We start from the raw sequence: 24,894 nt of genomic DNA, 5'->3' as shown, positions 1-24,894 counted from the left end.
AGCTCCGCCGGCAGCGCCCCCGACGCTCTACCCGCGTCCCGGTGCCCGCCCCCGGCCCCCCAATGCAGTCCCGCGGCGGTCGCCCCAAGATCTCGCCCGCCCGGCCCTCGGTTCCCACCGCCCTCCGCCCCTCCTTCCTCCGTCCCCGCGGGCGGGGCGCGCCTGAGACCCGCGCCGGGAGAGGCGGCCGGGGCCCCGCGTGGCCAGGAGGGGCGGAGGGCGGGCGGGCGCGCGCGGCTCGGGTTTCGGCCCGCCCCCGGCGCCGGCGTGATCCCCTCCCGGGCGCGGGGCGGGGCCGGGCCCAGCTGGCCGCGCTCCGGGCGCTATAAGACGGCGGCGGCCGCGGCGCGCCCTGCGCGGAGCTGGGAGCGCGATGGTCGGCCGCCGCGGCGCGGCAAGATGCTGGATGGGCCCCCGCTGGCGCGCTGGCTGGCCGCGGCCTTCGGGCTGACGCTGCTGCTCGCCGCGCTGCGCCCTTCGGCCGCCTACTTCGGGTAGGTGCCTTCCGCGGCCGGCGCGCTCGGGTGGGCGGGGGCGGCAGGGCCGGGGCGGGGGCGCCGGAGTCCCCGAGGCACCCGGGGTGGCTCGGGCCGGGGCGCGGCGGGGCCGCCGGGTTGCCTGGCGCTGTTTGTTTGCCGCGCGCGTCGCTCCGTCCGCGGCGGGGCACGGTAGAGGCGGGCGGACCCGTCGGGCTTGCGCGGGGTCGCGGTCCTCCGTGACCGCGGAATCGTCGTGGTCGCCGCGGCGGTGAGCGGGACTGCCTCTCGCTTAGGGACTGGGATCAGGTCCTGGCTTCTTGGGGCCGCCCTGTCCTTGCCAAACGGCTGGAGCCCGAGTCTTCGGCCGCAGCCCATCGCCCACCTAGCAGCTTCCCCCCCTTTCTCTCCTCGAGAAGTTAATTTAACAATAACAAAAATACGTACAAAATCCAGATGTTCCTTGCGCTGAGCCCCAAAGGGAGAAAGAAAAAAAAACCCTCCAAGCTGGAGGAATTTGTTTTTCTTGCGCTTTGCTTCTGACGCCGTGGCGCGGACCGCTGCCCGCGGGAGCGCGTCTGTAGGACCCGGCCTGGAGCGCAGGGCCCGGCCGGGGCGCCCCGCGGTGTCACTGCCCGTGCTCGCGTGTCTGCCGCGGCGCTTTGCCGGGCTGTCGGCGCGTTTCTCTGCCTTTCCTTCCCCACTCCAGGCCGGGGATGCCCAGCCCAGCGACCTTTATGGGGACCCTCTCTCCGCTTCGGGCACGCCGAGGTGCAGAGTGGCACCGTGCGAGGCAGCGCCCCCGGCCTCCCCGCCACCCTCCCCCCTCTGCCCCGGGCGCCGCCCCTGGGAGCCCTGGCTGGCCTTCGGATCCCAGCCCCCGACCTGGGCGCCCTGGGCCGCCGCCCTCCGCCGGTCACCTGTTCCCGGCCCTCTGGCCTGAGCGCCGGCGCGCGGCGGCCTGGCCGGCAGAGGGCCCCGTTGGTCCAGGAATCTGGCACCCGCCAGGGCGGGGAGAGGCCGCCTGGGCCGAGGAGCCCTGCAGGTGTATCCTGTTCTCAAAGAAAATAAAATATTTTCATGGGAAACTTTCCCTTTGTGTTTTTCTTTCTCCCCCTTTTTTCTCTCCGTTCCTTTCTTCTGGGTCGTCTTCCAGGGTCAGCTCGGTGTCTCCGTTCCCTGGGGCCCCCACCCGCAACCCTCTCCTGGCTCCGACTGTGGGTACGGCCCTGGGCCCGGGCTGGCACGCCACGGCACGCCATCTGTGCAGCCCGTAGCCTCACCCGGGAGGGCAGGAGGGAGGGCCACAGGTCCGCGGTGAGTCACGGGGGCCTTGCCAGCCAGCTGTGCTTCCCTGCTCTCCGGCCCAGCGGAGGCTCTGCTCCTGGGCTCGGGACACACCCTGGGCTTGTCTGGGCTGCAGCGGCTTTGTCCCTGCTGTGATCCGATTCCTGGCGATGGGGTGGGGCTGGGTCCTGGCCTCTCCTTCTCCGATCTGTCTCTGGGTTTTGCGCCCTGGAGGAGGTCAAGGGGCTCTGCTGCTTTAGGTGTGTGCGTGCCTTTCCGCTCTCTTGCAGACAGTGAGTCCAGGCTGGTGCCCGGCACACAGCAAAGGCTTTCATGCTGTGGTGGCTTCTTTGCCAGGCTCCCTGGGCCCTGCTTCTTGGCTCCAAAGGACCCATCTAGGGAGGATTCCTGAGTCCTGTCCTGAGGGCAGTTCTCCATGTAGCCGCCATGTGGGAAGTCCAGAGGGCAAAGCCTTCAGGGACAGCTGGCATTGCAGAGGACGGCTAGGACTCTGTTTGACGGAGAGTGAGCGCCTTCCTGAACCAGGGGCTGGGTAGGCATCCTGGGTCAGGGCAGGCCAGGCTCCCCGCTCTAGTCAGCTCCTGAGGCTGGGCTGGGGAGGGGAAGAGGCACAAAGGGCTGCAGGCTGGCTTGTGTTGAGAAAGGCCTCTCCTGCTGGTTGGGGTCTGGGGCTGTGGCTCCTGGCCCAGCGAAGGCAGGGGTGGCCCAGGGCATTAGAAGCCAGGCGGGGCTGGAGTGGCACTCCCCAGCTCCAGTCCAGGGAGCAGGGAGAAGGGGCTGGGATCTAGGGACTTTTTTTCCCTCCCCCTCTTGAAAGCTCTGCCTGGCACGGAGGCTCCCGGGCAAGAACGCGGCTCCAGTTACAGCCCAGGAACCCGGAGGGGAGAGGCTGGCCCGGGGGAGGGTCATGTGGGCCCACAGGAGCCCTCCCTACCCCCTCCCTGAGCTGCAACCCAACCCTGGCCAGTGCCCGCTGTCCTCCTGGAGGCCTCTGTCTACAAGGCTGGACCCCCTGTGGGGAAGAGGCTCCCTTGACCTGGCCCTGCACCTCTGACTGACTAGCAGGTGGAGTTTCCATCTGGTTATCCCAGGGCTGTGTCCCCATGCCTCCTCGCTGGCCTGGCCCCAAGCCCTTCTAGACAGAGGGGTAAGCAGGGAGGCCAGCCCGAGGCCATGGGGAGGGCTTGGGGTGCAGACTCAGACCCTCTCCCGAGGCTGCAGCGAGAGGGTGGGTCTGGGGGTGGCCTGAGGACATGGCTTGTCCTCCGTTGGGAGGCCCCTCTGGCCCCACTCTTGCTGGGTTGTGGTCTCAGGTGAGATAGTGGATCCGGATTAGATACTGGGGCTGCTCCTCAGCTGGGCCCACATGCTCTGGATGTGGTGTCGGGGCTGGGGCTGGGGCTGGGGGCTGTTGGTGCCCAGCGGGGCTTGGACCCCCGCCCCTTTTCCTGGCTCCCTGGCACTGTGGCCTTTTCCTTAGGGGTCCCGGCTGGCTTTGGACAAGGGCTGCAGCTTCCCACGGGGGCTCTTCTCCAAAGGCCCTGAGGCTGTTTTGTGGTGGTGGCCTTGCAGATGACATCACTCAGGAAACATTTGCAGACCACTCTGGGGGCCGAGATGGTGGGAGGCCGGGCCCTGCCAGCTTGTCCCCTTCTCTGGGCCTCAGTAGCCTGGAGGCCTGCCTGGAAGAGGCATGAGCAAGGCTGGCACTGAGGGATTGTTGAGGTGCCCCGGCTGTGGCTCCAGAGGCAGCCATCGGGACTGGAAGGTGCTTAGAACTGGTCCAGAGGCCAGGCTGGAGGGAGTGACCACTGTGAATCGAGGCCTGGTGGAGGCTGTTTGTTATTGGATGTAACTCACGTCCTGTGAAATCCACCCTTTTAAAGTACACATCCCCGTGGTTTTGAGTACCTCGTTCGCCGCGCCGGGCCTTGCAGCTCTTACCACTATTTAATTCCAGAACGTTTTCCTCACCCCAGAAACCTCATGCGCATTAGGCAGTCGCTGCTGTCCCCTCCCCCAGTCCCTGGCAAGCACTGGTCTGCGTTCTGTCTCCACGGGTCCGCCTGTCCCGGGCGTTTCCTAGAAATGGAATCCTATGCGGTGTGGCCTCCGCGCCTGGCTTCCCTCACTCAGCATCACCGCTGTCGCACGCGTCACGGTGCCTTCCTCCTTCTCACTGAGTTAGACCCGACTGGATGAATCTCAGAGATTTTGGCCGGTTCATCAGTTGACGTTCATCTGGATTATGTGCACCGTTCGGCTCTGATGGATACTGTTGCTGTGAGCGTTGATGTGTGAAGTCGTGTGTGTTTTCAGTTCTTGGGGTACATACCTAGAAGCAGAGCTGCTGAGTCACATGGAACTCTGCCCGTCATGTCTTTGTTTTTGTTTTGTTTTATTGAGACAGGGTCTTGATCTGTCACCCGGCTGGAGTCTTACTGCAGCCTCCACCTGCCAGGCTCAGCCTCCGCCCACCTCAGCATCCCAAGTAGCTGGGACCACAGGCACACGCCACCACGCCTGGCTCATTTTTTTAAGTTTTATTTTTTGTAGAGACAGGGTTTTGCCATGTTGTCCAGGCTGATTTTGAACTCGTGGGCTCAAGTGATCCTCCCGCCTTGGCCTCACAAAGTGCTGGGGTGACAGGCATGAGCCCCCCTCCCCACCTGCGTTGAGGTTTTTGAGGCCTGCCAAACTGCCCTCTAGACACAGCATTTGACGTTTCCGCCAGCAGCACGCAAGGCTCGTTTCTTCACTTCGTCACCGACGCTGGTTTTCTATTTTCTCCTGCGGCCGTCCTAGTGGGTATGGAGTGGCACCTTGTGTGGCTCTGACTGCGTTTGTCAGGTGGCCAGTGGCGCTAGCACCCTTTCCTGACCTCATGGGCCGTGGGTCTTCTTTGGAGAATGTCCTTGCAGCTCCTTTGCCTGTTTTTAGTGAGCGGGGGCTGCTTGTCTTTCTCCTGTTATGAGAGCTCTTTCCATATTCTGGATCTCTCCTTGGACTGAGGAGAACCTCGCCTCTCGACCCCTGAACCTGTGGGCACTCTTACCCCTGCACAAGGAGCCAGCCACACCCTGACAGCCACACTGGGTGCGTGGGGGCAGCCAGGACGTCCCCCATTTCCTAGAGCCTGGTGTGGGGCAGTTGTGGGTGCCCAGGGGCAGGCAGAGGAGGTTTCAGAGAAGCTGCTGTCGAGGGTGAGGGGAGGGGCCGTGTTTCCCACATTAGTGCCAATGTCAGACCCCACAGGGTCCAAGAGGGAGGCTGCCGGCTGTGGGTGAGGCAAGCCTGGCTGGTCCCATGGCTCTGCTTCTCTGAGCACCAGGCCTGGGGCACAGCTGGCTGCCTCGATGAGGGGCACCTGCGGGTCTCTGGTGGTGCCAGAGAAGGAGGGGTGGGCCTGAGGTGTGGAATCAGAGGGCTGTGTGGTGGGAAGGAGAACCCTGGGAAGGGGCTGGCAGGAAGGGGGCATCTGGGGAAGCCCTTGGCTGGGGCCCGGGTTGGGTGCTCTGAGTACTGCAGGCCACGGGCTTTGGAGTAGCTGAGAGCACAGGCTTAGGTTTGGGCAGGTGCTGTCCTGGAGACCCCCCAACCACTTAGGACACCCGAGGAAGCATGTGGGGCCTGGCCTCAGGAGGAAAGGCCACACAGAGTGCTCTGGAAGGCCAGGAGGGCGGGGAGGAAAGGGGTCAGGCGGCTGCCTTGTTTCAAGAGACCATGGAAGTGGCTCGGTGGGGCAGACCTCAGCAGAGGGCTTTGGGGGTGGGCTGGGGAACAGCAGGGCTCCCTGGGGACTTCTCAACATGGAGAGGAGAGGACGGGGCAGTGGATAATGGGGGCATTTCTCTAGGACTCCTGGCCTGGGACCTCCATGGCCTGCACAGGGACCCAGGTGGCCAGCTTCCCAGCCAGTGGGGCCACAGGTGGGAGGGCCTGGAGTGGCAGCCTGGTGGCCCCTGCCGGCTCTGAGGCCCTTCCTCCCTCCCACTCCATGCCCAAGGGCCTTGGAACCCCCAGCCCCTCCCTGCCCCACCCGCCTGGGGTCCCGGCTCCCTGGAGGTTGTGGAGGGTGTGTGGTAAGGACGGAGCAGGAGCGCCTGGCTGCCCACAGCTGAGGGAGCAGGTGTCCTGCACACAGCTGGCGGCCGTCTGGACGGGGAGACAGCTGGCCTCATCTCGCTCCTGCCTGCTGCTGGCTGCAGGCGCCCCAGTGCCCACCCTGGCCTCGGACCCCCCGACGGCTGCTGGGGTGCCCCAAGGCTGCGGGTGCCCCACTCCGGGGTTTGGCCATTGAAGCGTGTGGGTGATTCTTCCCCTAGGAAGGAGTGCACAGGCACAGATTCCTCCCCATGCTCTGGGCCCCGGGCGGGAGGGGAGGAGGTGATGGCTGGGGGAGGGTGGGGCTGCAGGAAGCAGCACCTGTCGACAGGCCTCCGTGGGTCTCCCGCCTGATCCCAGGGCTCCCTTTGTGCATTGTGCTGGGCGCGGGGTCAGGATCGGCACAGTTGTCTGGGAGTAGGGCGGCCCCTGCAGGAGCGTCCATGGGACTGGGGACTGAGCCAGGCCTCCGAACCCAGAAGGTGAGCCACAGGTGTGGGTTCCCCAGACCCCAGCCTTCTGGCTGGAAGTTGATCTCTGATGGGGCTGACCCCAAGGGACAGGTGAGGTCCTGGGGGGACAGCAGTGCCATTTCTCCTGTGCCCCAGGGCTCACCTGACCCTCGGCTGCTTCTTGCATGAAGCCCAGTGACTGCCAGATGCCTCCTTCACTACCTGCGCACCTAACGCTGGGGTCGGCCAGGAGGATCCCCGGGGGATCTCCTCAGATGCCTCCTTCCCTCCCTGGTCACTCAGCTCTGGGATTGGCCAGGAGGGTCCCGTGGGGTCTCCTCAGACGCCTCCTTCCCTCCCTGGTCACAGCTCTGGGATTGGCCAGGAGGGTCCCGTGGGGTCTCCTCCAAGCTGCGTTCTGTGCACCCCTCAGCCCAAGACTCCCTCAAGCCCAAGCTCCCCCTGCCAGGAGGATCTGTGTCACTCATTCACCTGACAGCCCAGCCCTGGTTCCTATGGGACCCTGACTCTGGCAGGGCTGTGTCTACAGCTGCAGTCAGACGTGGCGCAGTGCCAACCTGGCCGCCAGGCTGCTGCAGCTTCCTGTGTGTGGACGGTGGGCCACGTGTTGATGACCGCCCCAGAGCAGCCGTGCGGAGCGCAGCCTCAGCAGGGATGTGACCTGGTTTTCCTTCAGGGGTCATTTTCAAGCACATATGTGGGCCAGGCCGGGCAGGGTGGCAGGTGGATGGGGACGGTCTTACTGTGCCCGCTGACCTGGGTGGCACTGGGCCACCTCTGGCTTCGTGACCTGCAGCCTGGGCCCTCCCTGGAGCCTGTCCCCCTCCCGGCGTGGTCGTGGCTGGCTGGGTGCCGCTGCCCGCCGGAGGAAGCCCAGCTGTCCAGCTGGCAGCCGCAGCACCTCAGGACCGGTGGCCGGACGGGACGATGGAAACAGGCAAGCCGCAGGCTGCGCTTGTTTTTCTTAGCGATACCTGAGGTTGGTGCAGCCAGGGGAAGTGGGCTGGAGGTCTGGCCCGGGAGAAGCTGCTTCTGGAGCCTCCCAGAGCTGGAGAATGTCAGGGCCGGCATCCCTCCTGGCCAGATGGGGACAGAGGCTGCAGCCCTGGGGTCACTATGGGGTGGGGAGGAGAGCCAGGTGGACTTTGGGATGCCCCTTCCATGACAGCCACGGGAGTGAGCTCCAGAGGGGATGATGGTGTGGGAGGTGACACTGGTGGCTGCTGGAAGGTCCTATGGTTCTCCCTGTCCTTCCGACCAGTTGAGCAGCTGTGTGGGTCTGCTGCTGTCTGGGAAGGCCATGGGGGCTGTGGTCACTGAGCACAGAAGCTTCTGCTCTTCACCTTCCTCCCAGGGGTCCTGTGTGCAGCCTGCGTTGCCTGTCTTGGGGCCCCCTCTGGGGTCCAGGGCCTTGCCCCAGAAAAGAACAGTCAGCTCAAGTGGCCCTCGGGGACTGGGGGAGCTGGGCTGGCCTCCATGGTCTGGTTTGGGGGACCCCATGGGTGCTACAGACACAGGCAGGGCAGAGCTTGCTCCAGGGGCTGCTGTGGGACTTGGAGCTTTCAGCAGGGTAGGGGGTGTTTCTGTCAGGCCCGAGGACGCCTGGCCTGGTGGGCACCTGGTGTCAGGGCAGTGGAGGTTGTCGGGTGTCATGGGTGTTCCATCCCCAGGAGCCCCGCCTCCCTTAGGGACTGCGTTGGGTGAGCCGAGCTGCAGTCCACTGGAGCCCCCTCACCTGCACCGGCACCCCTGTGGCATGTGCCCCGCCTGCTCCTGCGGATGGCTGGGCCCCGGAGGTGTTGCAGCCCCGAATGGGGAGTTGGGCTGGAAGCTGGGCTGGGGCTGGGGTTACTTGCAGACCACGGGGAGGGTGGAAGGTTGATCTCAGCCCCGGTTTCTCAGTGCTAGAATTTGTTTTGATTTTGTTTCACACAGAAATTAAACGCTATGTGGCAGGACTGAGGTTTTGCTGGCGAGGCGCTGTGGCTTCTGGAACTGCAGCTTCTCTCTCGCCGGGCCTGCTGGCGGGAGGCAGGGAGGTCGGAGGCCTGCTTGGGGATGTGAGCTCCCTCCACAGGACTTCCTGTCCATCGTGCTAAGAGCAGGAAGGAGCCTGTGGCTCTGCGGACTGGCAGTGTAGGGTGGCCATGCCTGTGTGTCTCGGGCTGCCTCTGGGGACAAGGCCCACTTGGCTACCCTCAGGCCCAGGGCAGTGTCTGAGTGTCTGGGTCCTCCAAGGGTGGCCCGATCCCCAAGCAGCCAGGACATGGCAGCGACAGGCCCAGCCCAAGGAGCAGGGGCTGTCCCCACTCAGACTCAGCACCGTATGTGCTAAGCTCAGCTCCCTGTGGGGCTAGGGAATGGTCTCTGCGGAGGTTCTGCAGGGATCAGTGCTGACCACCCCAGCCAGCTTCCAGGGCTCAAGGAGGTGGCCAGGTCACCACTCCTGTCTGCAGTGTGGAACTGTTCTGTGGCAAGGCAGCCGCAGCCACAGCCACGTGTGGGTGTTGCGCCGTCTTCCTTCTCTCCACCTGGCCTGTGTCCTCCTGCGTGGCTGCACCTGGAATCATAGCCAGAGGTAGGAGGTGGCCGGGGCTCGAGGGTGTGGGTGTCTCGTGCAGCCGTCATCCAGGCTCTTCACCGGGACAGCAGCCGTGAACTGGTGCTGCCATGGGGCTGGCAGGGGTGCAGCCGGGTCACAGGCCGCTCTCAGGTCCCAGCCCCTGCTTCCCCACTCATGGGCTGCACAGCTGGTCACACTGTTTAATCCTCTGAACCTCAGTCTCCTGCTGGTGTAGCGGAGTCAAAAACACACTCACCAGGTTGTTTAGGACATGAAGATGACGCTGGCACGTAGATGCCCGTTTCCAGACACAGGCCCAGGAAACTCAGAGGGTTTTCTGCTCGAAACACCTACACCTGGATTTTTACATGGATCTTATGTGTGTACATGCAGGTATATGTTTGTGTACATGCAGGTCTATGTGTATGTGCAGGTCTATGTTTATGTGTGTATAGGTATATGTGTGTGTGCATGTATGGTGTTTGGGTTTGGATGGGTGTGTGCATGTGTGTGTGTATGCATGTGTGTATGGGTGTATCTGTGTGTGTGGGTGGGGTTTGTGTAGATATGTTTGTTCCTGTGCATGTGTGTATGTGTATGTCTGGGTGTATGGGTTTGTATAGGTGTGTCTATGTGTATGCATGTGTCTGTGTGTGTGGGGTTTGTGTGGGTGTGTTCATTCCTGTACGTATGTATATGTGTGTGTCTGTGTGTATGGGTTTGTATGGATGTGTCTGTGTGTATGGGCATATCTGTGTGTGTACATGTGTGTCTGTGTATGGGTATACCCATGTGTATGTGTTGGGTGTGCCTCCATGTGTGTATGAGTGTTGTCTGTATGTATGGGTTTATGGCTTGGTATGGGTGTGTATGGGTGTATCTGTGTGTGTTTATGTGTATGTACACATGCGTCTGAGTATGGGTGTATCTGTGTGTGTGTGCCTGTGTGTGTATGGGTTTGTGGGTTTGTATGGGTGTCTGTGTGTATGTATGTGTGTCTGTATGTATGGGTGTGTCTGTGTGTGAGTTTGTGTGGGTGTGTCATTGTCTTTGTGTGCGTGTGTGTGCGCGTGTATATTTAACTTTATAACTGTCAAGGAGCTGATGAATTGGATGGATGACGGGGATCCCGAGAAATAGCAAATAGCAGGAACAGATGCTGTACAAGAAAGTGTGAAGTCCGTTTGGTCTCATGGGATGAGGTTGCGTGGTAAAGGCCAGGGCCCGCTCAGGAGAGAATACTCAGAGGAGACCCTCCCACGGCCCCAGGTGGCCCCCAGGGCAGGACACAGTCACCATGTGTGTGCAGAGGCCTGAGTCACCAACGTGGTCCAGCCCTGGACTGGTGCTGTGTTTTGGGTGGCCTGGCTCTGGGACTGCAGGCCTTAGGAGCTGGGCTAGTGTGCACACAAGACCCTTTCCAAATCTGTGCCAGCGTCCTGGGTCTGCTGTCAGACACCACAGACCAGCTGGCCTCAAACAACAGGACTGCTGCCTCTGGTCTGGAGGCCGGAAGTCTGAAATCACGGCGTCTGCAGGGCTGAGCTCCTCTGGAGGCTTGACAGGAGGGTCCTTCCTGCCTCTCCCAGCTGCACCTTATGCCCGCCTCCATCCTCATACACCCCGCCCCATCCTCATACGCCCCGCCCCATCCTCATACGCCCCGCCCCATCCTCACACACCCCACCTCCATCCTCATATGCCCCACCCCATCATATGCCCCGCCCCATCATATGCCCCGCCTGCATTCTCATACGCCCTGCCCCCATCATACACCCCGCCCCCATCCTCACACACCCCGCCCCCATCCTCATGCCCCGCCCCCATCCTCATAGGCTCACCCGCATCCTCATACGCCAGCCTCCATCCTTACATGGCCCTCTCCTCCGGCTCTGTGTCTTCTCCGTTTTCCTTTTCCTTTTTTTTTGATACGACGTTTCTCCATGTTGGTTAGGCTGCTCTCGAACTCCCAACCCCAGGTGATCCACCCGCCTCAGCCCCCCTCAAAGTGCTGGAATTACAGGAATGAGTCGCAGCACCCGGGCTCTCCTTTTTCTTGTAAGGACAGGCTCCACTGGCTTCAGGGCCTACCGTGTCTGGGATGGTCTTGCCTTGAGATTCTTATCTCAGTGATCTCTGCAAAGCCTCTTATTCCTCCTAAGGCCCATCTGAGGTTCTGTTAGACACGGTTGGTGGGGACGCCATTTGCATTTGGGGTTAAGGGTACTGTAGCACCTTTATCCTCTGCTTCAAATTGTTCCTGCCAGCTGTTCCCAAGTACAGTGAGTAGCCGGGGTCAGAGCTAACCAGGCCTGCACAGAAACACAGCGGGGGGGGCTCTAAAAGACAGCCTCAGCCAGCAGCTCTCCTCGCTGCGCCTCAGGAAGGAAGACACTCGGGATGGCTGCGAGGCTCGGGAAACCACAAAGACTGACCCAGCAAGTCTGGAGAAACCAAATAGAGCTAGAGGGGAAAAAAGTAAGTAATGGCCTGATTTTACAGATTAGAAACAGCTGAAGGGAACTAGCGCACAGGACGATAGGTCGGAATAGATTACCCGGAGTGTAGCGGGGAGGCGGCGAGGTGGCGGACAGAGGGCAGCGTACCTCGATGGCACGGGGAGGCTATGCCAGAGGCCGAGAGGGTGCGGGAGCCGAGCAGGGCTGGTATGGATGAGGGGAGAAGAGCGTTTTCCAAAACTGAATAAAGCTGTAAAGAAGATTCCAGAAGCCCAGCCTCTTCGCAGGCAGAAAGTAAAAATCTCGCTGGAACGTGACACATTGGAAGAGCACAGCAGGCAGGGCACAGTGCCTCATGCCCGTGACCCCAGCACTTTGGGAGACTGAGGAAGGAGGATCACTTGAGTTCTGAAGGTGGAGGCTGCTGTGAGCTGAGGTAGAGCCACTGCCCTCCAGGCTGAGCAGAGCAAGACCACGCCTTAAACAAACAAAAAAACTGGGCACAGGGGCACATACCTGTAATCCCAGCACTTTGTGAGTCTGTGGTGGGGGGAATCACCTGAGGTCAGGAGTTTAAGACCAACCTGGACTACATGGTGAAACCCCGTCTCTACTAAAAACACCAAAACGTTAGACAAGTGGCCAGGTGTGGTGACTCATGCCTGTAATCCCAGCACTTTGGAAGGCCAAGGTGGGTGGATCACCTGAGGTCAGAAATTCGAGACCATCTTGGCCAACATGGCGAAACCCCATCTCTACTAAAAATACAAAAAAATTAGCCAGGTGTGGTGGCAGGTGCCTGTAATTCCAGCTACTGGGGAGGCTGAGGCAGGAGAATCGCTTGAACCTGGGAAGTGGAAGTTGCTGTGAGCTGAGATCACGCCACTGCACTCCAGCTTGAGCAATAGAGCGAGACTCTATCTCAAAAAAAAAAAGAAATTTAAAAAATGGGGAAAAAAAGTCACAACACTGAAGACAAAGAATCATAAAAGCCATCTGAGAAAGCAGAATACAGATGAGGTGTGAGGACACCACCGAGCTGGCACCAACCTCAGGAAGCCGAGGCCCTGCCGCCTCCCAAGATGCAGGAAGGAGTGAGGGCAGAGCGTGGGCTCTGAAGGTGCCATGGAGGGAGTGCTGACCGACAAAACAGGCTCTTGTTGGGCCCCCAAATGGGGCTAAAACACGCGATAGCACATAACTCAGGGTGGGAGTGTCAAAGGGAATGTGTTCTCTGGCCCCGTGCTGCCTGGGTAGAGAAGGCACTGACCAGCATGAAGTTTGGGCAGGTCACAGACACATGGTATAGCGTTGAAGGTGACCGTGGAAATTACAAAATAGACTATGTCAACTTCAGATGAGCAGAAGGAGAATGTGGAACAACAACAAACCCCAAAAGAGGAAAGAGGATGAAAAACCAGCACACGTGTGGTCAGCAGAAAGGGTGAAACAAGAGGGTAAACTGAGGCCCTAGACCCTAGGAGATGAACTGCTCCAGGTGTAAGGCTGCGTTAAGTGAGGTGTGATTAGGGGCTAATTAAGATTCCCTGTAAGAGACACTCGGAGGATATAGAATGTCACATGAGGGGAGAGAACTCGCCAACTCAGAGGGCTTAGGGCATGGAGGGAATCTCCAGAGGAGGAGGAGGAAAGAGCCAGAGGGTGACCCAGGCTCTGCCGTGACCGGAGCCTGCGACTTGGGCTCTGTTTGGTGGCCTGAGGCTGTGAGTGGGGTCACTACAATTCAGGTTAGTGAGGAAGGCATGTCCAGGGCCACGGCCGGCTGGAAGCTGCGCCTCAGTTAGCCAAGCAGTGAAAGAATGCGAAGCCTTGAAGGAAACGGAAGGTACTCCTCCAGTAAACACATACCTGATACCGTGAGGCAGGCTTACCGCTGCCGGGGGAGTGTGTGAGTGGTGTGGGTAGAGAAAGCAGCCACGGCACTCCCCTCAGCCAAGGCCGACCTCAGCAATACCCCAACCCTCTTCATGAAGTTGAAGGCTGAGACAGACTAGGAAGCTGCAGAAGGTGTGGTGGAAGCGAGCAGAGGTTGGTTCGTGAGGTTTAAGGAAAGAAGCCATCTCTGTAACACGGACGTGCAAGAGCTGATGGGGACGCTGCAGCAGGTTCTCAGCAGGTCTGGCTAAGACCGCTGACCAGGGGCCACCTTAACAACGTCTTCAGTGCAAGTGAATCAGCCTTCTACCGGAAGATGTCATCTGGGATGGTCATAGCTAGAGAGGAGAAGTCAGTGCCTGGCTTCAGGGGACGGGGTGACTCTCTTGATAGGGGCTCATGCAGTTGGTGAAAGTTAAATGCTCATTTACCATTGCAACAGTTCTAGGACTGTTGGGAATCACACCAAATCTACTCTGGCTGTGCTCTAGAAATGGAGTAACAAAGCCTGGTGATGGCACGTTTGTTCCCACCATGGTTTACTAAGTGTTTTAAGCCCACTGTGGAGACTCACGGCTCGGAAAAAAAGATTCTTGCAGAGTATTATTGCTCACTGGCTATGTCCCGGTCACCCCAGAGCTCTGACGGAGATGTGCCAGGAGATAAATGCTGTTTCCATGCCTGCTGACACAACATGCATCTCCAGTCCATAGATCAAGGAGTCATTTCGATGTTCAAGTCTTACTATTTAAGGCATTTGATAAGGCTGCAGCTGCCATAGACAGCGATTCCTCTGACAGATCTGGGAAGTCTATTGAAAACCTGCTGGAAAGCAGTCACCATTCTAGATGCCTTCAGAACATTCATGATTCATGGGAGGGGGTCAAACAGCAGCATGAACAGGAGTTCAGAAGGTGTTGATTTCAGCCCTCATGGGTGACTCTGAGGGGTGCCAGACTTCAGGGAGGAAGTCGCTGCAGATGTGGGGAAGCAGCAAGAGAACTAGAGTCAGAAGTGGAGCCTGGAGGTGGGACCGAACTGCTGCAGCCTCGTGAGAAACGTGAATGGACGGCGACTTACTTCTTATGGATCAACAGAGAAAGTGGTTTCTTAGGCCTGGCATGGTAGCTCACGCCTGTAATCCTAGCACTTTGGGAGGCCAAGACAGGCAGATCACCTGAGGTCAGGAGTTAGAGACCAGCCTGACTAACATGGTGAAAACCCATCTCTACTAAAAATGCAAAACTTATCTGGGTGTAGTGGTGGGCGCCTGTAATCCCAGCTACTCAGGAGGCTGAGGCACGAGAATTGCTTGAATGTGGGAGGCGGAGGTTGCAGTGAGCTGAGATCACACCACTGCACTCCACCCTGGGCAACAGAGTGAGACTCTGTCTCAAAAAAAAAAAAGAAAAAAAAAAAAAAGAAAAGAGAAAGTGGTTTCCTGAGATGGAGTCTATGCCTGGTAGAGATGCTGTGCACATTGTTGAGATGACAAGAAAGGATTTAGAATTGACAGGAACTGAGCGGATAAAGCAGTGGCAGGGGTTGAGAAGAATGACTCCTATCATGAAGACAGTTCCACTGCGGGTAAAATGCTATCACACAGCATTACCGGCTACAGAGACGCCTTTCATAAAAGGGAGAGTCCGTCGATGTGGGTGGCAGCCTTCATAGCTGCGTTGCTTTAAGAAATTTCCATAGTCACCATGGAAGCCACCATGCTGACCACCAGCAGCCACCAGCATGGAGGCAAGACCCTCCCCCCAGAAAAAGATGACAACTCAGTGAAGCTCAGATGATGGTTAGCCTTTTAGTGATCCAGTGTTTTTTTTTTTTTTTTTCTTTTTTTTTTTTTTGAGACGGAGTTTCACGCATGTTACCCAGGCTGGAGTGCAATGGCACGATCTCGGCTCACCGCAACCTCCGCCTCCTGGGTTCAGGCAATTCTCCTGCCTCAGCTTCCTGAGTAGCTGGGATTACAGGCACGCACCACCATGCCCAGCTAATTTTTTGTATTTTTAATAGAGACGGGGTTTCACCATGTTGACCAGGATGGTCTCGATCTCTTGACCTCGTGATCCACCCGCCTCGGCCTCCCAAAGTGCTGGGATTACAGGCTTGAGCCACCGCGCCCGGCCCTGATCCAGTGTTTTTAACTAAAGTGTTCTTAGTGTTTTTTAGGCATAATGCCGTTGCCCACTTGGTAGACTGTAGTGTACACAGGCCTTGGAGAAGCACTGGGAAACCAAATAACTCATGTGATTTGCTTTAATATAACCTCCTCTCTCTGTTTTTTTTTTTTTTTTTTTTTTTTTTGAGATGGAATTTCCCTCTGTTGCCCAGGCTGGAGTGCAGTGGTGTGATCTCGGCTCACTGCAACTTCCACCTCCAAGGTTCAAGAAATTCTCCTGCCTCAGCCTCCTCAGTAGCTAGGGTACAGGCGTGTGCCACCATGCCTGGCTAATATTTTGTAATTTTAGTAGAGATGGGGTTTTTCCATGTTGGTCAGGCTGGTCTAGAACTCCTGACCTCATGATCCACCTGCCTCGGCCTTCCAAAGTGCTGGGATTACAGGCGTGAGCCACTGTGCCGGCTGTGACCTTCTCTTTATTGTGATGGTCTGGAACCAAAGCGTTAACATCTCCGAGGTGTGCCTGTGTATCTCAGTAAAGCTGTTCAGAAAGACAAGAAAAACTGGATCAGAAAGGAAATCTTTTCCGAGAATAGCTCACTCCTTAGCTGGCGTCATGGCTAGTTCTTCAGAACAGCTAAGATACAATTCTCACCTGATATAAACTCTTCCAGGAAAGTTAAACAGAGGACCCCTCACCCAGGCACTGAAACTCAGCGGGAAGGAAATCACACACACAGATGTGAAAATCCTAGGAAGACACTATCAGAAGACATCCAGCCCTGTGGAAAAGGATGGAGCCTGTCCTGGTCAGGTTGAGCCTGGAAAGACAAACTTCTACAGAACGTGGGCCAGTTTCTGTAGCTTCTCACCTTAGTAGATGAGAGAGGAGTCATACCTCGAAAGATGTAGGGATGACATTCGATAACATTGAGTATCCACTTAGGATTTTTCTTTTTTTCAGATGGAGCCTCACTCTTGTTGTCCACGCTGGAGTGCAGTGGCGCTATCTTGGCTCACTGCAACCTCCACCTCCCAGGTTCAAGTGATTCTCCTGCCTCCACCTCCCGAGTAGCTGGGACTACAGGCTGCGCCACCATGCCTGGCTAATTTTTGTTGTTATTTTTTAAATAGAGACACGGTTTCACCATGTTGGCCAGGCTGGTCTCTAACTGCTGACCACAAGTGATCTGCCCGCCTTGGCCTCCCAAAGTGCTGGGATTACAGGTGTGAGCCACTGTGCCCGGACCCACTTATGATTTTAAAGGTTCTTAGCAAACAAAGAACCAAAGGTGCCTCTGGGGCCTGAAACGGTGTTTGGGCGTCAGGCTTCATGCTGAAATGTTGAAAGCATTCTTCTGAAGGTGAAGAACAAGACCAGGGTAGCTGCTGTCACCTTCATATAAACCGGGGTGATGCAAGCTGGTTTTTGTTAGTTTATAGATGGTCTCACTCAGTCACCCAGGCTGGCATGCAGTGGTATGACTGTGGCTCACTGCAGCCCCCACCTCCTGGGCCCGGGCCTGGACCATTTGCTGAGTGTGGCATGAGCTGCGTGGATTCTAAATAGACCGTGCACCGGCACAACTCACAGCTATGTGGAAGAACGCGCTTCCTCCATCTTGGGTCTTTGCTTGGTCCAGTGCAGCCACAAACACGTGCATGCACGTGCAGCACTTGCTGAGCTTATCCACACGCTGCTGGGCTCCGCTTATCCTCTGAGCACGCCCGGGGCGACTCGGCGTGGATGCACATCGGTGCTGCCTCTCACGGACCACGTGACATGCCACGGAGCGTGTGGGTCCCACGCTCGCAGCTGCTCTGCCATCTCCAGCACGTTCTTGTCACAAGGCTGCGCTGAATGGTGTGCCGGGAAGGTGCAGTGCGCATGCAGCCTGTGCTTCCAGAAAGAGAATTGGCGGGCGTCTCAGTCTACGCAGCTGCTGCGGTGAAACACCACAGCCTGCGAGCCTGCAGACACAGGAGCGTGCTGCTCAGCTCTGGAGGCTGGAAGTCCAAGGTCAAGGTGGAGCAGATTCTGTGTCTGGCGGGAACACTTTCTGGTTCATGGACAGTGCCTCCTCACCGTGTCCTCACGAAACGGTCTCTCTAGGGCCCCTTTTATTTATTTTTGTTTTATTAGTGTTTTAACTACAGCTCACTGCAGCCTTGACCTCCCAGGCTCAAGTGGTCCTCCCACCTCAGCCTCCTGAGTAGCTGGGACCACAGGCATGCACCACCGTGCCTGGCTAATTTTTAAATATTTTGTAAAGACCAGGTCTCAATATGTTGCCCAGGCTGGTCTTGAACTCCTAACCTCAGGTGATCCTCCCACCTTGGCCTCCCCAAGTGCTGGGATTACATGCGTGAGCCGCTGCGCCCAGTCTGGACTCTATAAGGACATAATCCTGTTCACCACCTAATCATCTTCCAGAGGCCCCATCTCTAATGCCACCACTTCGATGGTGTTAGGTTTGAGCATATGAATGTCGGGAAGATGCAAACATTCAGAGCCCTGCGGTGGGTTATATGTCGGTCTGGAATTCCAGCCATGGAAGTGTCTCCCCGTGTCTTTAACAATATTCTCATCACGTTTGATATGTGCTTATTAATTAATGAAGCATAATGTATCTATTTATATAATATATATATTTTCCTGAGATGGGGTGTTGCTCTGTTGCCTGGGCTGCTCTCCAGTTCTGGGGCTTAAAGGACCCTCCTGTCACGGTCTCCGGAGCGGCTGGGACAGCAGACACAGCACGTCTTGGAGCGGGGCTGAGTGTCGGCTCATGGGTTTGAAGAGCCAGTTGGTTTCCTTCCCTTGACCTGTGGGTTTATACTCACTGTCGGTCTTCATTCGGTTCGTTTGTTATTGGTTTATAGGAAGAGATTTGCATCCAGACACACGTACAGACACACACGTGTGCACAGCGCCGGGCCTTGGTCTGGATGCCAGTTGCAGGGTTTGCCTCAGGTGTCGTTCATCAGTTGGTCTCTGGACTTTGCGCCGTCTCTGTTTTGTTTTTGCCATGCAGAGATTTTTATACTACTTTTTTTTTTTTTTTTTTTAAAGACGGGGTTTCACCATGTTGGTCAGGCTGGTCTTGAACTCCCGACCTGGGTGATCTGCCCACCTTGGCCTCCAAAGTGCTTGGATTACAGGCATTGGCCACCACGCCCGGCCTGATTTTTATACTTTTAAGTAGTCAAATGTATTTGCTTTTCAGTGTCTTCTGGGTTCTGAGTGTCTTGGAAGAAAGCCTCCCAGTTCTGAGGTTGTGTTGGGAACCACACCTCCCTTCTTCAGCCGTTGTGGCAGGTTCCTGTCCTGAGAGCCGCACCTGTCAGGAGGGTCTGGGCCTCCTTCCTGGGCCTCCTCTGCTGGGCTCACGCCCCGAGATCACCCGTCATGCTCCCCAGTATGCCCGTTGGCCCTGTCTGCCTGTTAATCCTCAGACCTGCAACCCCCGAGGCTCTGAGTTCCCCCGGTTGGCCAATGCTGAGCCCACCCTGACAGTAAAGGGGGCATGGGGCAGGGGCCACCCGGGGCGGAAGAGGTGAGCGGCGGGGGCTTAAGAAGGCGTGGTCAGAGCAGCACAGCACGAAGTGACTACTCCAGGGAACCACGTCGCCCTCGGGCCTCAGGCCGTCCCCCATGGCTCCTGGGGTGGGGGTCACTGTCCCTCCACACCCTTTTGCCAGTGCTGACAGCCCACCCTGCCTGGCCTTGGATCAGGGTCAGTCCCCTGCGGCTGCGTTTATAGAGCTGCCTCTGATGGAGGGGTGTCCTGGGGCCGGAGGGGAGGGCAGCGGCCCAGCAAGTCTCCAGGTGCAGCCACACTTGCTGCCCTGCTGTCCACCTGCTCCAGGGACGCCCTAGGGAAGGCTGGAGGACTCAGCTTGTCACCGTCAAACCAGTTCTCAGTGCCCCGGCGTGCTCCGGCCTCACCCTGACCAGTGTGGGCGAGGTGGTGGGTCACAGGGAGGGGGCAGGGCAGGCTGATATTCTCAGTCCCCATTGACAGGGAGGGAGGGCTGGCTCTGGTAGATGGGGCTCCTCCTCTCCTCCCCTCCCCCTCCCCTTCCTAGCGCCCTCCAGCTCCCGCCTCCCTGTCCCCCGTCCATACTTGTGGAGGGCCCGTGCCAGCCTGGCTCTGGGGGTTTTCTGGGACAATGGCTTGGGCTTGTGGGTCCTGGCAGGTCCAGGCCTGGGGAGAGGCACAGGTGGGAGGCTGTCGTCGTCCTGAGAGCTATTCTGGGCACAGCTGTGGCATTCCGTCTGGGGATGGAGGTCCCCGCCTGCAAGCTGCCTTCGTGTGTGGAGTGCAGGTCACCTGGCCCTGCTCCCTAGCCTGCCCCCCATCCCTGCCCGGCTTTGTGTGCCCAGCTGTTCTGGGAGAGCCCATCGCTGGACCTGGGACTTGGAAGCATCTGTGCATGGATGCCCACAGCGCCACCGGTGCTCCTGTCCTGACCCTGAGGGTGTCCGAGGGGACCTTGTGCACTGCCTCCTTCCCTCACCCCAGGCCTCTCCCAGCGTCAGCCCACGGCAGCGTCTAGGCTCCGAGACTGGCCGGTCCTTCCTGCCTTCCCCATGGGGCCTGGGGACCCTGACGTTCAGTGTGGGGACACTGGGCTGGCAGGTCTGACACAGAGCTGCAGAGCCTGGGCAGTCAGTCCCAGGATAGACAGGTGACATGGGGCGGGCTCGGGGCTTGGGCGGCCTTGGCTCAGTGTGGACTGGGCTGGGCCAGGGTGGGGTGCGAGGGAAGCCTGTGCAGTGAGCCCAGCAGCGGCGGCCTGGCGACATCAGGCACCCAGCGGGGTGGAGCCAGGTGCCCGGGGCAGTGGAGGTTGGGGGTGTGTCCTCAGTGCTGGGGCGGTTCGGGCCTCGTGTAAAGATGAGGGTGGTGTGCCTTAGCTCAGAGGCCCTCAGGGGTGGCTTAAGGGATGGTTTAGCTGGGGTCTGTCCTGCAAAGGAGGATGTCCGGGCTTGGGGAGGTGAGGGGAGTGGAGGGAACCGAGAGCCAGCTTCTCAGTGCCACACACTGAGCCACTGAGGAGGGGACCCTGAGAATATCTGCACAGACTGTAGGAGTGCTAGGAGGCTGCAGGGCCCACAGGACCGGGGGACATCCCAGCGGGTCATGGCGGGGGGCGGGTGACCTCACGCTGGGTCCTGTGGGTCAGCTGAGGCTGAAGAGGATGGAGGGTGTGGCAGATGCCCATCAGGCATAGCTTGGGGTTCAGGTTCCAGAACCTCCTCCCTGCCCACAGTTCTGGGTAGGGTTGTCCTCTTACGTATGTGTGTGTTGTGGGGATCTCGTCCGTCCAGTGTGCCCAGAGTCAGCTAGACTCCCTGAAACTGTGGGGGTGGAGTCAGCAGCAGAGTCAGCCCTGCGGTTGCTGAGACCATGCTCGCTGGAGTGGGGGCCGTGGGTGTCCCTCCCCCTCCCCTGCCTGGCTTATCCTGGGTTCTCTGTGCCCCTCTCGCCCGTGGATGGTCACACCTGTCCCCTGTCCCCTGGCCACCGAGACACCTGGCCCGGCTCCGGCAGGGCTTCCCGGGGCCGGGCTCACACTGACCTCTCCGCGCCCAGGCTGACAGGCAGCGAGCCCCTGACTGTCCTCCCACTGACCCTGGAGCCCGAGGCGGCCGCCCAGGCGCACTACAAGGCCTGCGACCGGCTGAAGCTGGAGCGGAAGCAGCGGCGCATGTGCCGCCGGGACCCGGGCGTGGCAGAGACGCTGCTGGAGGCCGTGAGCATGAGCGCGCTGGAGTGCCAGTTCCAGTTCCGCTTTGAGCGCTGGAACTGCACGCTGGAGGGCCGCTACCGGGCCAGCCTGCTCAAGCGAGGTGAGTGTGGCCGGCCCGGCCCTCAGGGAGGCCGGGGCAGAGGTGGCAGCCCAGGCCTCGTCCGTGTCTCAGGAGGCCCCTCTTGGGCTGCACTCCTGGGGACCCTCCTGCCAGAGGAAAGAGTAGCCCCTGACCTCTCTGGGCACCACCTGCCCTGCGCTGCTGTAGGCACAGTCATTGCTGGTGGCCAGGATATGCTGGCTCGGCCTTTGACAGGGACCCAGGCTGCCCCGGGCTGCCCTGATAGCCCTTGGCTTCTGCCAGATGGCCCAGTGCCCAGTGGGCTGTGCCTGTGCAGACCCTCCTCCCACCCCTCCCGCCCTCATGGGGGCCCTCCACCGCCTAGTTTCAGCCACCCTCCCACCTGGGGCTCTTCCCACCCCCTCCCAGGGGCTCTCCACCGCCTGTTTCAGCCTTGGGAGTAGCTGGGGCTGCAGCCGTGTGCCCCCGTACTGCAGCACAGCAGCTCGTTTAAAAACTGGGGACCCGAGGCCCAGGGCAAGGCAGAGCTTACCAGGGGCCCCATGATGAGGCTGGGAGGTTCAAGGCCCGACGAGGACTGTGACCACGGACCTGGAGCCGTGGCCAAGACGGCTCTGGTTTCTCCCCAGCCCAGCCAGCCCTGCGCCTGGGGCACGCCCACATCCTGTCCCGAGTGCAGCCCCAGGAAAGATGATTGGAGCCCCCACATGGGATTCATACCCTTGGGGTGGTTTGGCTCAGCACAGTGAAGGGGGAGCTCACTGACCCGCCCCTGCCGACCGCAGGCTTCAAGGAGACCGCCTTCCTCTATGCCATCTCCTCGGCCGGCCTGACCCACGCACTGGCCAAGGCGTGCAGCGCGGGCCGCATGGAGCGCTGTACCTGCGACGAGGCGCCCGACCTGGAGAACCGTGAGGCCTGGCAGTGGGGGGGCTGCGGGGACAACCTCAAGTACAGCAGCAAGTTCGTCAAGGAGTTCCTGGGCCGGCGGTCCAGCAAGGATCTGCGAGCCCGTGTGGACTTCCACAACAACCTAGTGGGTGTGAAGGCAAGTGGGGCGGGGCGCGGGGCTGGCGCGTGGGAGGGGAGGGCCAGAAAGAGCGTCATGGGGGTGGGGTGGGGTGAGGTGGGGCTGCTGCAGGCCGGGGTGGCACATAGCAGAGTGTTCCCTGTAGGAGGATGGAGGCTGTACAGTGCCAGCCAGGGCCCTGGAACCTCTCATGCCCATATGGCTCCCTACCCACCAAACAGGGCACTAGCCATGGAGGGGTGCCCCGTGTCTTCCTGGACCCCATGGGGCCCCAGGAGGGTCTTCCTGGTTAGGCGGTCTAACCAGGATCATGGGACTGTGGGTCTCATGTGCCAGCCAGTCAGCAGGCTTGTCTCCAAGACTGGTGGGAGGAAGACATGCCCCCACAGACCAAGGTGGTAGGCAAGGTGGGCAGGGGGTCCCAGGGAAGGGCTAGGGTATGGTACCCACTCACCCAAGTGGGCGAGTCCAGTTCTTCCCAGCAGCCCTCTCCGTGGCCAGGCCTCTGTTCTGGGGGACAGTATCCTGCCCTAAAGTCTTGGAGGTAAAAGGAATCAGTTCTCTCCTGAGCCCTTCGGCAGGCGGAGGGCACTGGCTGCGGCCGTAGCTGGCCCGGGGTGACCGTGGCTGCCTGCAGCCCTTCAGTGCCCAGGTCTACGTGTCTGGAGGAGCCGGGGCTGGACCTGTAACCCCACTCCGCACAGAGCCCCCGGCATCTCCGCAGTCCCTGAGCAGGGATGGGCAGGGTGGGCACCTCTGTTGGAAGCTGAGGGGCGCTTCTCCCTCCTGCCCTCATCTTCATATTCGCTGGGCAGGCCAGGAATGTGGAGCCTCAGCCTGGGGAGGGCGAGGTAATAAGAGCCGGCCCTGCTCTGAGCCTTACTTGTGGAGAAGTCCGAATACCCAGTCGCCCCCTTTCTAAAGGATCAGCCCCCCTTTTTTGGGCCTCTTGTGCCTCCTTATGCCTTCTTGGGATGGCTGGTGGGCAGGGAAGAGGCTGCAGAGTGGATTCAAGCCTCAGGCAAGGCTCCTTCTTTTCCTTTGTGCCTGACCCCTTCCCTTCTTCACGCTTTGTAAGAGGTGAATGAGTAGGCGGAACGTGGAGGGTGAGCCCTTAGCTCCACAGAGCCTGGGTCAGCCACATTTTAATTAGATTGGTCCCAGCTTCTCTGCAAAGCATCATTAAAGGTGACTCTTCGGGTGCCGGCCAGAGGCGGCTGCCATGTCTTTATCCTCCTTGAGCCAGCCCTCCTGGGGGCTGCTGGCCTGGGAGCTGAGCCGCCTGGCTCGGGTCCCACCTGGGAAGGGGCCTCCCCACCAGGCCATCTTTGCAGGTGGGGCCCTAAGTCCCAGGAGGGGACAGACCCAGCCAGGCTTCTGTAGCAGCCCCCAGTATGGATTGTGGGTACCTGGCCCTCCCTGCCGTGGGTGAGGGGTGCACCCCTCTCTGGGGCCGGCCTGGACCCTCTCTAGAGGCATAAGGGGCTCTCTCCCCTGCAGTGTGGGCCTCCCTGCTCTTGCCGTGCCTGCACTGGCCTCCCAGCATCCTGACTCAGAGCGCTGGTGGGCTGGGGGCCGCGTCTGCACGTGATAGCACCTGGTTCCCGATTCTAGGGGTAGGGAGGTCACGGTCAGCTCTCTCATACGCCACTGGGTGAGGCCACGCTTGTCCTCACCTGTCTAGCGAGCCTTGTGCTGAGAGCAGACGTGAAGTCTGGGTGGGACTGGGATTATGAGCACGGGGACAGAAGGTCCAGCCCCTGTCGAGGGCAGCCCCCAATGCAGGGTGTGTATCAGGCAGGAGCCCCCTCGTGGAGGTGCAGGGGCGGCCACCCTGGGGGCTGAGGTGCCTGGAGCCTCTGTCCCGGGCAGTCAGCAGCCTGGAGGAGGCAGAGTGGCCCTGCATGCCAGGAGCCTGAGCTGGATGTGAGAGGCGCAGTGGTGGCCTGGGCAGAGGTGCGGGGTCCGCCGGGGCGTCAGGGGCGGGGGCCGCTCACTGGGCCCCCCGCACAGCCCTCACGCTGTCCTCCCTCCTGCTCCCTCCTGCCAGGTGATCAAGGCCGGGGTGGAGACCACCTGCAAGTGCCACGGCGTATCGGGCTCCTGCACGGTGCGGACCTGCTGGCGGCAGCTGGCGCCCTTCCACGAGGTGGGCAAGCACCTGAAGCACAAGTATGAGACGGCACTCAAGGTGGGCAGCACCACCAACGAGGCTGCGGGCGAGGCAGGCGCCATCTCCCCACCCCGGGGCCGCGTCTCGGGGGCGGGTGGTGGTGACCCCCTGCCCCGCACTCCGGAGCTTGTGCACTTGGACGACTCACCCAGCTTCTGCCTGGCCGGCCGCTTCTCCCCAGGCACTGCTGGCCGCAGGTGCCACCGTGAGAAGAACTGTGAGAGCATCTGCTGCGGCCGTGGCCATAACACGCAGAGCCGGGTGGTGACGAGGCCCTGCCAGTGCCAGGTGCGCTGGTGCTGCTACGTGGAGTGCCGGCAGTGCACGCAGCGTGAGGAGGTCTACACCTGCAAGGGCTGAGTCCCCAGGCCCCGCCAGCCCTGCTGCCTGGGGTGCTGGCATTGCACACGGCGTGGAGGGTCTCCACCTGCAAGGCTGAGTG

At 59.9% G+C, this 24,894-nt stretch overlaps 1 protein-coding gene across 1 annotated transcript in view; it reads left to right on the top strand.

Moving 5' to 3' along the window:
* Positions 1 to 353: 353 nt before the first annotated feature.
* WNT9A (Wnt family member 9A) overlaps positions 354 to 24,894 on the top strand; it is a 26,115-nt gene continuing 1,574 nt past the window's right edge. Inside the window, exons 1-4 of the mRNA XM_032242093.1 lie at positions 354 to 494; positions 21,011 to 21,267; positions 22,035 to 22,297; positions 24,330 to 24,871. Coding sequence (XP_032097984.1) covers positions 400 to 494; positions 21,011 to 21,267; positions 22,035 to 22,297; positions 24,330 to 24,812 — 1,098 coding nt within the window. The 5' untranslated portion in view covers positions 354 to 399 and the 3' untranslated portion in view covers positions 24,813 to 24,871. The remainder of the gene's footprint in view (positions 495 to 21,010; positions 21,268 to 22,034; positions 22,298 to 24,329; positions 24,872 to 24,894) is intronic.

This window comes from Sapajus apella, unplaced genomic scaffold (genome assembly GCF_009761245.1).
Source record: "Sapajus apella isolate SASKATOON/1434 unplaced genomic scaffold, GSC_monkey_1.0 scaffold49, whole genome shotgun sequence".
Classification (NCBI taxonomy): Eukaryota; Metazoa; Chordata; class Mammalia; order Primates; family Cebidae; genus Sapajus; species Sapajus apella.
This window is presented reverse-complemented; position numbering and strand designations above follow the sequence as displayed.